The following is a 15697-nucleotide window of genomic DNA, read 5'->3' as shown; positions in this document are numbered from 1 at the left end:
CTCCCCTCACTTGCTTCCTCTTTTAAAATTGCCTTTTATTGCTTACCCCAACTCAGATATTTCCATAATTATGGGCCTGATTACGAGTTTGGTGGATGGAATACTTTGTCACAAGAGTGTCGGATATCCTGTCCAACGTATTCGAATTCCATTATATGTTATGTAATGTTACATGCACTTGCTAAGCATTGAATATTAGTAGGTGTCTTGGCACTGGCTACTGTAAGCATAAGAAAGGAATCTGATGAGTTAAATACCTATAAAGAATCGAATAGCCATGTTTTAAGAGCTTTTCTGAAAGTTAGAAGAGTCGTAGATGATTTTATGTGGCGGGTAAGCTTGTTCCAGGTATTGGAGGCACCTAGAACAAAGCTGCGTCCGCCCCATTACTCGCGTTTATATTTCGGCGCTTTGACAGATATGGCTGTGGAAGATCTGAGAGGCCAGTTGGGGATATACCAGTTAAAGCTGTTCTTCAGAAAGGCGGACCCCAGGTCATGTGAGCCTTGTAAGTAATACAGAGAGCCATGAAAATAATTCTGTGCCTTATTGGCAACCAATGAACTTTTCTCAGATGTTTAGACACTAATTGATGTTTTGGAATGTTTAGGAGAAGACAGCTGCAGCGTTTTGTTGTGTTTGTAGCTTGTTAATCAAATGTTGATGAGTATTGAGGTACAATGCATTGCAATATTCAATACTGGAAATTGCCAAAGAGGTTAATGTTGGAATGAAAGGAAGAAGCTTTTCTGTCATCTACAAATTATAGAAAACTTTGGAAGAGACTGTGTTGGCTTGATGAGATAGGGAAAGTTTATCATTTATCAAGACACCCAGATTGCGGACTTCACTGACTGACATGTACCTGTAAACGGAGACCTTGCTCATCGCCTTAGGGTGCTTTTGATTTTAGCTGCCTCACGCCCCACGCCTCGCTGCCCCCGCTTCGTGGGAGCCGCTCGAGGCATTTACCGTGCCGGATTGCCTGACTGGAGAGGTGACCACCGAGGGACATCAACTGCTGCAGGGACTACGCGGACCAGCGGGCGCTGCGCTACCTAACTCGCCGCAGCTGGTCCTCTTCCCACCCCCTCCCGCCTGAACTGAAGAGTGGAGGGCTGGGCGTACTCCGTGGTGTACCTGCAAACGGAGACCTTGCTCATCGCCTTAGGGTGCTTTTGATTTTAGCTGCCTCACGCCCCACGCCTCGCGGCCCGCGCTTCGCGGGAGCCACTCGAGGCATTTACCGTGCCGGATTGCCTGACTGGAGAGGTGACCGCCGAGGGACATCAACTGCTGCAGGGACTGCGAGGACCAGCGGGCGCTGCGCTTCCTAACTCGCCACAGCTGGTCCTCTCCCCGCCCCCTCCCGCTATTTAGAGATAACCACTGACGTGCTACCGGGACGCGCGCGGAGCGAAGCCCGGGCAAAGGGCGGGCCCTCTTAGGCCCTCAGAGGCCTGAGGAGACTGGACTGGGCCAGACCCCTGGCGGTGGGATTGTACTTAAGTAAGTTGCTTAATTTTTCCGTAGTTTGACACCATTGGAAATGTCTACCTCTGTGCATAATTCACCACTTCCTACACCTTCTACCTCTGCCTTTGATAAAACAGGGAGTTTGGTGAATGGCACCCTAGATAATTATTTTCCTAAACGTACCTTTGAAGGGTCAAAAGACTTTTTACTAGCAAAACGTCGGGCTGATCGCCGTCGTTCTATTGAACGAATTAAGAATAGGGCCCTATCTGAGCCTATTCCTGATGTCTCTGCAGACAAGGATCTGTTTGCCGATACCATGGACATTACATCAACGGGGGATAGTGTTCCTATACTTCTAAGGGAGTGTTTAGCGCCTTCCAGTGGTCCAATACAATCTGAATCAGCCACTATTTCTATTGAACCCTCTGGTATTCTTAATGCACCAAACATTATAATTTCACCAACACCCAGGCCAGGGAAGGTTGTGAGAGGAAAAATAATGAGGCCCCTTCCACACAAGATCCATGGCCCCCCACCCACCAAAAGTAGGCGAAAAAAATTGGACCCAACAAAGCCAAAGATGAGTCATTCTGATTTTGGAAAAAAGCCCAATTCTATTTGCTCTGAAGCCTTAGGAACATTGGTTGCTAAGGAAGCTGCAGAAATTGCGCCAAACTCTCCAGGACTATCCTTATCCACCCCTCATCTGGTCACTGATATCAATACTGAACACGCCACAAACACAGAAGGGTCTACATCTATCCCTACTAGTAGTTTGCTTGATAGCATTGAACTCATTGTGAGGAGCTACGCGCAAGCCATAGTTGAAAGACTAAAAGGAGTGGAGTTAAGACTGGGGAAAATAGAGGCAGATCTGGCCACGCAAAGGACCCCTACTAGGTCCTTAGGAAATAAAGGCCCAACAACAGCAACAATCCCCAGCCAAGCATCATCTTCGGCGCATACTCCTTTATTAGACAACGCTGTGGCAACATCTTCTACTATTGCTCCTTGTAACAACAATCTGACAACAGCCTTACCAGCTGTAACCAACAAACAGTCTACAAGCATTCTATCTGCACCCAAAAACCTCCCTACTCCCAAACCAAGCCTGGCTAAAAAATCAGCAAATCGTATTCCGGACACTGCTGTTAATAATAATTTAGTAAGGGAACCGGGTAACTCATTTAATGGGTTGCCAAGATTGGAAGCAGTTGAAGCTGTACCTTACGTGGTGGTGCTCACTGGGGTACCAGAACTATCTGGAAATAAGCGGGAAGGCTTCTTCCAACTCAAGAACAAAATTATGCATTGGTTATCCTTATATAGACCGAAAGCCAGTAATATTAAGGGTGAAATAGTTCACGTCCGACGTTTGCCTTGGTTAGGTGGAAGACCAAAGGACATAGGGGGAGACGAGGTTGTGGTGAATTTCAGAGACATAAATGCTGCTCAATATATATTGTCTTGGCCACATGGTAATGTGAACAATTGTATTATACCACGCCCACTAACTTATTTTTATCCTAGATCTATAGTATTTCCACAGCAATCGGTAACTGGCAAAGCCCCTCTTGACAACTATTTTTCTAATATGGTATCTGCAAATAACCCTGTTCATATGTATCAACCACTACCAGCCCCTGTTGTTTCTGGGTGGAATACCACACATCCCAGACACAACGCAAGTGAACACAGTACAATGGCTCATTTAATCCCATTCACGCCACTGGAAACATCGAATAGGTTTGATGTGTTCAGTGGGTTGGATGACTGTGATTGATGTTTAACGAACAGAGAGGGAGGCAGTGGAGACAGTGGAGGTGTATATATTTGTAATATTGATGGCACTAAGGTGAAAGATGGAAGTAGACCCTTGATGGCTAAAATTGTTGACATTGCAACTGGTATCGGGGTTAATAGTGGCCTGCCCTCTCTTATATTAGCAGGCAATAGTGGGTCAAATGAAGGGCCCTCTCGAGTTTCACTAGTTACACTAGTTTCATGGAACGTTGCGGGGGTGCGTGCAAAAATATGTGACCCTGATTGGAATTCTTATGTGAACTCTTTTGATATTTGCATGTTACAGGAGACATGGGCCACGGACCAGGTCCATAGAGTGGGATATAAAACATTTCAAATTGAGGCTGTGCCTTCATTAAGAGGACGAGCCTCAGGTGGCCTACTAATATGGATCAGTGTATCTATCAATATCAGCATTAAAATTTTAAATGCTGATTCACTAGATATACTCGGTCTGGAAATAACCACTGAGGACAAAAGGGTGATTAACCTCATAAATGTGTATAATAGTCCTCATCCATCTTATAAGGTGTCACCATGTATTGAAAAATTGGAGACTTTCATGGATACCCTAGAGCCAGATGCAAGTATAATCTTATGTGGGGACATCAATTGTAATTACGAACCGATCACGGGTATGGTCAAACTGTATGAAGAGGAGGATATGGCTAACAAGATACCTCTACTGATTGATAATGGAACCGTAGCTGGGACTACTTTAGCCCTTCAGATCACTAGGCTCCTAACTAGCCATGGTCTGAGGGCTTGTAATGGGCGCATGCCTTCCGATAGCCCAAAAGCTCCCACCTTTAGGAGGCGAGACTATAAAAGTAACCTAGACTATGTTATTATTTCTTTTGATCTGTGGCCATACACAATTGATTTAAAAGTCAAGGAGAGATTCAACAGTGATCATTACCCCCTGGAAACTAGTTTTCATAAAAATGTATTAAAAGGGCAGGGAAATACTGAGGGAGGCGCCACACAAGTACATTTACCAATACTAGACAACATCGTAGTTAGCAACAACCGAAGGGCCGTCAAATGGGCATATATACTGGAGAGAGAGGATCTTCTATCCAGTATTTATTGCACCCTTGCAAATACATTTGAATCATATTGCCCTTTCAGCTATGAAACTGGGGAATTTATTAAATTACATAAGTTATTCTACAGTCAATTGCTGGGTCTTATAACTAAAAGACCAAAAAAGGGGACTGGTACAGGAAATGGTAAACCAGCCGGGAAACCTTGGTATAATAAGGAATGCCGTGCTGCTAAAACCGCATTGATTGAGGCAATTAAAAGAAAAAGTCCGGAGGAAATTAGAGACAAAAGGAAATTTCACAATGCAACTTTGATAAAAGCAAAAACCTCTTGGGACGAGGAACTGTGGTCCAGCATGTTACAAGCTGCTATAACCAAGGACCAGAGGTACTTTTGGGATTTAGTGGCTAAGGGGAATAAACGAGAGAAAGGCTCCAGAGAGGTTTTCTTAGATGAGACCACGTGGGTCAAACATTTCACAATGTTGTATGCAGCTAAAACCACTGAGGTCACATCTCTGGAAGAACCATTTATAAACCAGCCAATGAATTTATTCCCACAGGTAGTTTTTGATTTACACGAAACGGAACTAGCACTCGCTTCAGTTAAACAAGGGAAGGCACCCGTTCCTGATATAAATCCCAGGCGATCTTTATTTGCATAACACGGATGTTTGGGCGCCATATTTAAACCATTTATTCAATGCTATTGCGGCTGGTGACCAAATCCCAGACACTTGGGAAGGAGCAGAAATTATCACTATTTTTAAAAAGGGGGATAGGGGCGATCCAGCCAACTATCGCCCCATTAGTCTTTTAGATATAACCCAAAAGATATACGCCAGGCATATATTAAATCGTATAAACACATGGCTAGATGAAAAACTAGTTTTATCAAAATATCAGGCGGGGTTTAGGGAAAAAACTGGGACTATAGACCAGGTATTAAGGTTATGTTGCTTGTACTGGAAATATGTCATCATCCGCAAGGGTCACTTGTATGTGACCTTTGTGGATTTACGAGCAGCATTTGACCTGATACCACGTGACTTACTCTGGAAATCCTTGGAAAGGCAGGGACTCCCTGGGAAACTTCTAAAATTGGTGATGGGCCTGCATTAGGAGAACTATGCCAAGGTCAGGTGGGGCCCAAATGGGGAACTCACAGACCCAATTCCAATAAAAAGAGGAGTACGATAGGGATGCGTACTGGCTCCCACATTATTCTCCCTCTTTGTCAATGATATTGCGGCTTATATGGAGAATTGTGATAATGATTCGCCTCGATTGGGTGGGGAACGCGTACCGTCCCTCCTTTTCGCGGACGACACGATACTCATCTCACAAACCCCAAGGGGCCTCCAGACTCTACTAGATAGATTCCAGGAATATTGTCTTTTAAAAGGGTTAGAAATTAACGTAAAAAAAACTAAATACATGGCGCTAAACCTGCACAAAAGTTTTTAAAAAAATCTAGTTTTAAATGGTCATAAGCTCGAATATGAACAGAGCTTCACATATTTAGGGGTCTTATTAGACTCCTCAATGGGATGGAGATCCCAGGTAGAAAAATCTAAAATATTGTTTAAACAAAATTGTCTTCCTATCTTAAAAAGACTTAATAAATGTGTAAATAAAGCAGTAACCCCAGCAATAGAGATCTTTAGGTACAAGGTCCAATCAGCTGCTTTGTATGGGGCTGAACTATGGGGACCTGTTTGCAGGAAAGTCTTTGAAACTCTGGCGAACAAGTTTGTTAGGGGATTACTAAAAATACCCACTAATACTCCATTGGTTCCACTATTTTTAGACTTAAACATTAAGCACACTGACCACCATGCTATGCTGAGACCATTACTTCTATGGGTTAGATTATGGACAACCCCTGAACTAACTGACTACAAAAATGGGTTGAAAGAAGTACTGAACCTAGACAGTGGTAACCAAATTTACTGGTTTAAACACGTAAGAGTTTGGTTATCTAAACTCGGTTTAGCCCACTTCTGGAGTGAGCCAGAGTCCTTAATTATGGCCTCTAAGAAAATTGTAAAATTGTCTTTTTGGTCCTACATGAGCCACGATTCTGCGTATGCTAGAGCGCATGGTCCTCTAACTGAAACATTTTTAATGGTTAAAAATGTGGCTAGTTTCGAATCATTTCTTGATGAGGTTCAGCCGCCATTGGCTGAAACCCTGTACCTTAAATATAGATACGGAATATTGAGAATTAAGGTATTAGAGAAATAATGGGGGACGGTAAACAGTGACTGCTGCACTTTATGTCCTAATAATATAAGGGAAGACATTTTACATATATTGTTCTTTTGTCACAGTTACAGTAAAGTAAGGAAAAAATGGATCGTGCCACTATGTCGTCTCATTGGCTCTAGATCCCATAAGGAAGCTGGTAGAATTTTAAAATCGGACACCAGCCAAGTAATTGTGTTTGGGATTAGTAGATTTCTCCTGGCGGTAAATTTCATTAGGCTGAAAATGTCTCTTCCATTTTAACTATTGTATTATGTGTACTTGACCAAATTATGGACCATGTTTTTTTCCTTGTTTTACCCTTGGAAATTTTTTTTTTTTTTAACTTTATGCCTTGGCTGTTATAAAGTTCATTTAATGATTTTTTAACCTTGTAAGGATGTATTTTTTAACTATTTATAAATTCGTGATAATTGTAATCTATAATTGATTGTTCCATAGTGGTGACGCATAGTACTGATTATTGGTTTCTTGTATAATGTACTCTTTTATCATTGTATAATTGTATTTCTTTTATGTTGCAACAGCAACGAAATAAAGATTGAATTGAGAATTGAGACTGACGTGGGGAGGGGGGTCAAACTCTTTGGGGCACCAGGCCTGTGTCAAGAATGAACAATTGGCACCCAAGAGCATGACCTCATTTTTAACCTGAATTTAACTGAAAGCAGTTGTCAGACATCCAATTACTAATAGCCTGCATGCATCTAGAAAAGCTGGTACCTTGGTTGGGTCCTTCCTTGCCAAGGGAGACAACGATTTGTGTGTCGTCTGCATAAGAGGTAATGGCAAAGCCATATGATTTAACTAGCTCAGCCAGAGGGGTAACGTAAATATTGAACAACGTGGGGCTGAGTGCGGACACCTGCGGGACCCCACGTGTAAGAGAGAACGGTAGAGAGACAAAATTGTCCAGTTGTACTGATTGTTCTCCTGATGATAGACACAAGCTGAGTAGGTTCGAGACAGAACCAATGAGACCGATATCAATCAGGCAGGATAACAATTTGTTGTGATGAATGGTATCAAATGCTGCTGATAAATCTAACAGAATAAAGGCTGATTTACCTCCGGCATCTAAGGTACTTCTGAATTCTTCGGTGGCCTTGATTAAAGCAATTTCAACTGAAACTGAATCGAGTAGCATCTAATCATTTGTTGAGATGGATGAAGTCAGTGAGTTGAGAATTCATTACTTTTTCGATAATCTGAGCTGGCAATGGAGGAAAACGATATTAGATAATAATTATTTGGAACAGCAGGATAAAGAGAAGATTTATGAGAGAACGAACTGAGGCTTTCTTCCACCCAGTTGGAAAGGATCCAGAATCAAATACGAGCTGGAAGTTATTTGTTGGAATCTGGTCAATAGTATCAGAGATGAGGGCGGGGGTCGCCGGGGGGCCCAGATCCTTCAACTTTGACAAGTCTGACCGCTGTGTCAGTAGTCGGAGGAGTTAAGGCCGCAAATCTGGAATCAGCTGAGATAGGTTTGGGGGTGTCTACTAACCAGGGGATAGCATCTGTCTGAGTGCAAGGATGTTGATCATTTTTTCAACTTTGTTAAAGAAAAATCTGGCCACCTAATTGCCGAAGGACTGTCTGGAAATGGTGCTAATTGTGTCGAGATCCATTATATGTTTTGTAATTGTTATGAAGAGTTCTTTAGAGGAATTATTTGCTGATTCAATTTTCTGGGTAAAATATGTAGTCTTTGCTGTAAAGCAATCCATATCCATTGGAACTTGTATTACGACGGAAGGGATATCCATCACATTCGTGACAGAGTATTCTTCCGCCAAACTAGTAATCAGCCCCTATATTCCTATGTCTACCTCCCTCCCCTTCCTTCTCTCAGTCTCCTCACTCCCTCCCTCTTCCTTACATTAATTTAAACCCTCGTCGAAGCCCAACAGCTCCTTTACTTTCTCAAGGCAATAGGTCTGGTTTGCATATTCACTTTTTTATTTTATTTTTTATTTTTTTATAAATCTTTTTATTAAAAGAACAAATCAAATAATATCACAAACATAAACACAAAAACAAAAACAGCCATAATATACAGAAAATGAATATAAGAAATGCGGCATGCATTTTCACTTTTAAGCCAGACCTGTTGAGTTTGCCAATGCTTACAGGTGGATGGCTCTTCTTTAAAAAACCTGATAGAACAGTCCATGCACACTGTCCTTTTGGTGACACTCTAGTGTACGTTTTCGTTAAATACCGACAAAGGCAAACGTTTTGTGTGAAAATCTTTTCAGCCTTCCAGCGAACACACAAACGGAGAGGGGGTGATTCAGGAAAAGGCAAGAATAGGAGGAATGGGGCAAGGTTACTGAAGAATACAGGAATGACAGTGGTGACCAGTCATTTACAGTGTGCAACCAATCAAAAGAAGCAAATGATATATATGAATAGTGTTCATGCTGTTGTTCCACCAGTGGGATTGGGCCCTACTGAACGCTGTGTACGCTCTGTCGAAGGAAATGGCCTCAGGTTAATTTTCAGAATACCGTCTCTTCTCGTTTTGACTTTACTAGTCCCTGGATAGGACTGCGTGAGGCATTGTAAGGCATGGCACTGTAGCCTTATGTCAACACATTGTGGGCAAAGTTCCTCTTAGGGGAGTCTTCCTGACTGGGGATACTCCACTAGATAAGACAAAAATAAGTAAAAAGTGAATTGGAGGAAAGGGTTTTTCTCTAATGCCAAACTGGTAGGCGGAGTTATAAGGATACATGAAATGAAGAAAATGCTTCTCCTTTGTGATCTGGTGCCCTCAGATAGCCATGCGGTCGCCCTTAGTCATCATTGGGCATTGCTCCTCGTGTGGGTGGCGCTGCAGTCCCTCACGGGCCCCGCAAGGGGGCTCTTTAGCGGAGTTCTTTTATAGGAGATGCCGCAGTTGTGCATGGGAGTCAGGGGACCTAGGTGAAGTGTGTAGTGAAAGTGGAGCAATTAAAAAAACCGAACAGTGCCCTCAAACTAGTTTATTCTGGGGTCTGTGAGGTTTGGTTAAAAAGGGAAAGTGGACCCTGGAGAATCCTATGGGATAAATAATAGGGGAGAATGTATAACTAGACGCTACTCTCAGGGTAAGTGCTCAAGTGAGAAAGCAAAAAATAATATATAGAATAGGTCAACATGTTTCGCGCATCTGGTGGTCCCTAGTGGATCCTATGGCGCTTCTTCAGGACCATATTAAATACAAGAAAACAATCTAAGTTTCTTGTTGCTTGAGCCAGGCCTATTGCCCGTGAACCAGCAGTAACTTTGTCGTCAAGGTCAACAGCGTGTTGTTGCTGAATGGTACATTCCTTACTAGTACCATAACCCAACCTGTAAAAAGAAAAACTTATGAGGCAAAGGAAAAACCACCTCCAACAGATGCATAACTATTAAAGCACCAATGTCATGTTATGATACAGTATGGTAGTGACTCAGCCCTGTATCCGAGTGGGGTGGAGCACAGTATATACAACTTGCAACATGTGATCCACACCTGGGTTTTCTAATCTGCAGTGTGATAAAATAAATGAAGGTAAAGTGAAATAAAAGGATCTACATAAATGCCTTGGTGGAAGGGCATATGTGAATTGGAAATGCCAGGATGTACAGTTAGGGTCTAAGTGTGCTGTCATGGTGGCGACAGACAAGGCCAAAATGGTATAAAGCCGTGGTCCCACCCAATAAACTCTGTGTGGGGTTTGGGAGTCAAAGCTGTAAGCTCTGGTAGGTTCGTGATGCAATGTGCCCGACTATGAAAGTTACCGCCTGTGTTATGAGGTCACTCGCTAAGCTTCTGTAAATGAAAAGCGTGTGTCTCTCCTTAGTAATGAGCCGTTCGTACTGAACGTTTATATCCCTAAACGATGTGAATGGTGAAGCCTCGAGATGGTATGGGGCTAACGTTACCTAAAAATACAATGGGGCTAACAAAATTGTAAAAGCATGTTAAACTCGAAAGAGCATACCCAAGCAATCTCTGGTCTGGGATCCATCAACGTTTAAACACGGGAAGGAAATAGCTCTGCTCCTTTCCGATGCCGTGCTTGCTGGGGGTAGGATTGACAGACACCCGCTGAGGGAGACAATTGTAAGTACCCACGACAGTTGTCTGTCACAGATCACCGTTTTTGCCCAATTCCGCTTTGAATGCAACCCGATTCATTAGCGGAGGTGCGGCGTGCCGCTCTGGTCACAGCCCCTTTAGTTTCCTACTTGTTCTATAACCATACGGACTCTGGGCACCTGGCTGTAACGATCGTTTTATATCCACAGTGCTCCCTCGTCTAACAAGCAAGCAGACGTTGATGGGGCCCAGACCAGAGATTGCTTGGGTATGCTCTTTCGAGTTTAACATGCTTTTACAATTTTGTTAGCCCCATTGTATTTTTAGGTAACGTTAGCCCCATACCATCTCGAGGCTTCACCATTCACATCGTTTAGGGATATAAACGTTCAGTACGAACGGCTCATTACTAAGGAGAGACACACGCTTTTCATTTACAGAAGCTTAGCGAGTGACCTCATAACACAGGCGGTAACTTTCATAGTCGGGCACATTGCATCACGAACCTACCAGGGCTTACAGCTTTGATTCCCAAACCCCACACAGAGTTTATTGGGTGGGACCACGGCTTTATACCATTTTGGCCTTGTCTGTCGCCACCATGACAGCGCACTTAGTCCCTAACTGTACATCCTGGCATTTCCAATTCACATATGCCCTTCCACCAAGGCATTTATGTAGATCCTTTTATTTCACTTTACCTTCATTTATTTTATCACACTGCAGATTAGAAAACCCAGGTGTGGATCACATGTTGCAAGTTGTATATACTGTGCTCCACCCCACTCGGATACAGGGCTGAGTCACTACCATTCTGTATCATAACATGACATTGGTGCTTTAATAGTTATGCATCTGTTGGAGGTGGTTTTTCCTTTGCCTCATAAGTTTTTCTTTTTACAGGTTGGGTTATGGTACTAGTAAGGAATGTACCATTCAGCAACCACACGCTGTTGACCTTGACGACTAAGGTACTGCTGGTTCACGGGCAATAGGCCTGGCTCCATCAACAAGAAACTTAGATTGTTTTCTTGTATTTAATACGGTCCTGAAGAAGCGCCATAGGATCCACTAGGGACCACCAGATGCGCGAAACATGTTAACCTATTCTATATATTATTTTTTGCTTTCTCACTTGAGCACTTACCCTGAGAGTAGTGTCTAGTTATACATTCGCCCCTATTATTTATCCCATAGGATTCTCCAGGGTCCACTTTCCCTTTTTAACCAAACCTCACAGACCCCAGAATAAACTAGTTTGAGGGCACTGTTCGTTTTTTTTAATTGCTCCACTTTCACTACACACTTCACCTAGGTCCCCTGACTCCCATGCACAACTGCGGCATCTCCTATAAAAGAACTCCGCTAAAGAGCCCCCTTGCGGGGCCCGTGAGGGACTGCAGCGCCACCCACACGAGGAGCAACGCCCAATGATGACTAAGGGCGACCGCATGGCTATCTGAGGGCACCAGATCACAAAGGAGAAGCATTTTCTTCATTTCATGTATCCTTTATAACTCCGCCTACCAGTTTGGCATGAGAGAAAAACCCTTTCCTCCAATTCACTTTTTACTTATTTTTGTCTTATCTAGTGGAGTATCCCCAGTCAGGAAGACTCCCCTAAGAGGAACTTTGCCCACATTGTGTTGACATTTCTGACTTGGGAGCAAGGGCACTGGACCTCAATTTCTTATATTAGTTTCCCATTTGAGCTCCTAGTCCCCCCTTCTTTTAGTGTATACACTGTAGCCTTATGCCATAACGATAAATGTAGAACTTTGATGAAAGGTGACAGCCATCTCTGAGCCACAGATCCATTGGGCTGCTATTTCAGGCTCCCAATAGACTATTGCAACACTGCAAAGGATTGTAATGCTATAACAAAACACACAAAAAATAACATGCAATGATGCTGCTTCAATCTGTGGTGTTATCTTTTTTGTATTTGCTCACTCATATATTGTGTCAGGCAGCACTTCGTATGTCAGACATAATTCCATTTGTTTGAACCAATTTCAAGTTCTTCAAAACAAAATGCTAATTTCCAAATGTTTCATATTGACAGATGTAACAGCTCAAGATGTGTCCGAATGTCTTGGTTATAATGTCAATGTTGAAGCAGCAGCTGAAGGAATAACTGGAGGTGCTAAAATAGATGGCAAGAAATGCTCCAAATCAGGGGAGCGAGGAACAAGTAAGGAGCCTATTGTATTTATCATATTATTATGGTATATTTAAGATGCTTACATTTATTAAATACTTACAAATGCAAGTGCTAACAATCGCAGTATGAGTGAGGCATGGAATGCAATCTTCTGAAATAACTTACACAATATCTTCATTGACGGTTCTCAATCATCATACCTGATGGGCGTGTTTATCTTACATTGATTTAAGGTGTAAATAGAATATATTGATTAGTTGAGGACCCTGGGATGCAGTTAGAATACATCAACACAACTAATATTTTCCAGAACCTATCAAAGTACTTTCAGAAATGCAATACAAATTTCGGAATAATATTTGACACTGGTGCAAATTTGCGACACCTTTTTGTTACTTTCACAATAATGCATATATCAAACAGGCTGCCAGGTGTTTGGAAACCATTTGAATTGTGGGCAGGTTTCCTTTCTGTGTTGATACTGGACACTGCTTGTTCCAGGATTCCAACAGGATGTGAAAGAGATAAGAGAAGGAATTGAAATAAGTGATAGCTCGCTACAGTGTGGTGGGAAGCTCCCCCAGAAGTAAATGAACCAAATGTTAGATAGATTTGATGAATAAATATCGGGTTACTGCACGTAAAGGTCTCCACGTGATTTTTATGGCATACTGGCATACCGAGATGGCATTGTCCATGTGCAACCAGCAGTACCTCTTAGCACATGTGCCTATTTTACACATTGAAAAAATGTCATAAATTAATTTTGGCCGATTTTTGCACTAAAGCAAACGTTTCCGAACAAGCTACTATTTATGTTTTGTGTGTGTGTGTGTGTGTGTGTGTGTTTCTGTGGTGTGTATCTGTGGTGTGTGTGTGTGTTTGCCTGTGTGTGATCGTAATACATACAAATAATTATAGCATACCTATCGCAATTGAATCACAAATGCTTTGTTGTCAATGTACACTGCATCAAGTGGAAGCAGTAGATCTCTTTGCCTACACCTTTAAGACACAGTGGCTGCTTGATAAATCGAAATGAATCCAATTAAGTCATTGACTGTTGTCTTCTGCCACACACAAATCGTCTGTGATTAAGTCATATTGGCTGTGAAAGTGTGCTCATCTTATTTCAGATTACGGGCCAAATTCACATGTTTTCACACAACGCAGCTCAGCCACCAAAGTTGCTATACTGTGTTAGAGGGAGAGGCCATAGCAGTGCCATATTTGTGGTGGACACTACAATATTAACTAAGATATGCTGCTGTTTCTCTATCCCCCTGTGGTGCTGCACTTTAGGTTGCATTGTGCCATGCACACATCCTTGCATCATAGTGCAAGGTGGTGTGCGTGTTGATTAGTACAGGTTGTGTACTGCCAGTGTACCCTTCAAGCCCGAACTATTATTGTTAGGCATAGTTTGAAGCTTATCCGAGTTGTATGCGTGTTGTACAGTACAGCTCACATGCAAAGTTGGAAATGTTTGGAGAAAAGAAAACTTTTTTTTCCGTGTTAAACGTGCCTCTGGGAGGTGTAAATTATTGGTGCAAAGCCCTGTCTAAATTTTTTTTAGTAGGTAGGGTTTTATGTCAAAAATTATAGGTGGTTCCATGAAAACAACCATGCCTCACCGCCCCTTGACACAAGGCAAATCCCAGCTGTACAGTGGCGCAAAGTGCTAGTAAATCTAGGCCTATGAAACCACCAATTCTTAAACAAAATAAAACTTTCTTAAACTGAAAAAAAAAAAAGGATGAAATTATAGCTTGGACATTGCCCTATTGTACAAGAGAACAGTCATCACCATTACCTGAAAATTGAAGGAACTGTGAAGGTGCTTCATCAAATACTGTCACATTAACATGAAAAAAGAGCGGCGAGTGTAAATAGAAAGTGTGCACCATAAATATTGACCCCAGAATATCAACATCAAGGACAGAATGTCGCAAATAATTTCAGCAGGCATGTACGTCTAGTTGTTCTATACCTAACCCCACATATATGTACCTACCTTTATATCTTCCAGGTACATAGATATGGAAGGAATCAATCAGTCAGGTGGCTTGTAAAGCGCAACTACTCACCCAAGAGGGTCTCAAGGTGCTGGAATAAGAAATCTATACTTGCCTTTATGCACTTACCTCAATGTTCGGTCCTCGATAATCTTGTACCACGATATTCTGGGGGTTGATATCAAGTAATACAATATAAATAGAGAGAGTTGACTTTTTATATGGGGAGATTGGAGATATTGGAAAGAAAAGGAAGGCATCACACTGACCACTGAAAATGAAACACAGTTGTGCCTCCCCTTTCTTAAGATATATTAGCCACTCCCATTTGCAAAATAAATGAAGAAAAGTACACTGAAAGCAATAGTTAAAGTAAAGGTATTGGGATAACCATTTTGAAAGATAAAATTGTTTACGACATTGGTGCTATATGTATGTATATAGGCGGGTGGCCTGCTTTCTCTGGAATACATCCTTTCCCTGCCAGCATTTCCATGCAATGCTACACAATTATCAGGTTTATTTGTCATAAGGGTAGTAAATGTAAGCTTGAATGCTGATAAAAGCATGTAGTGTATTGTGACTCCATTGTGCAGTGCAAATTCCCTGCGAGAACGAGGGGGGTCTTATTTAACATATGACGAGAACTAAAAAATCATCCAAATTCTGAAGGAAACTACGTAATTGACCGGCTGAATTTCCTCAAATGTAATATCCTTGGAGAATAGAATATTTACATGCTTCATTCTACACTGTCTTCAGAGCTTCCTCCAAATTAAGCCTGTAGTAATTTCTCTGTTCCCTTACAGGTTTACCTCTCGGAGTCCTTTTGTTTAGGTGCAGCAAG

The 15697-nt window shown here is 42.1% G+C and overlaps 1 protein-coding gene across 1 annotated transcript in view; it reads left to right on the top strand.

Annotated features, from left to right (window-relative positions):
• Positions 1-15697, top strand: part of C9 (complement C9) — a 212190-nt gene that overhangs the window by 117788 nt on the left and 78705 nt on the right. The window contains exon 8 of the mRNA XM_086960567.1: positions 12737-12865. Within this exon, the coding sequence (XP_086816693.1) occupies positions 12737-12865 (129 nt within the window). The remainder of the gene's footprint in view (positions 1-12736; positions 12866-15697) is intronic.

Source organism: Lissotriton vulgaris, chromosome 3_1 (assembly GCF_964263255.1).
Source record: "Lissotriton vulgaris chromosome 3_1, aLisVul1.2, whole genome shotgun sequence".
NCBI classification, from domain to species: Eukaryota; Metazoa; Chordata; class Amphibia; order Caudata; family Salamandridae; genus Lissotriton; species Lissotriton vulgaris.
Note: the sequence above shows the minus strand (reverse complement) of the source record. Positions and strands in the feature narration are given on the sequence as shown.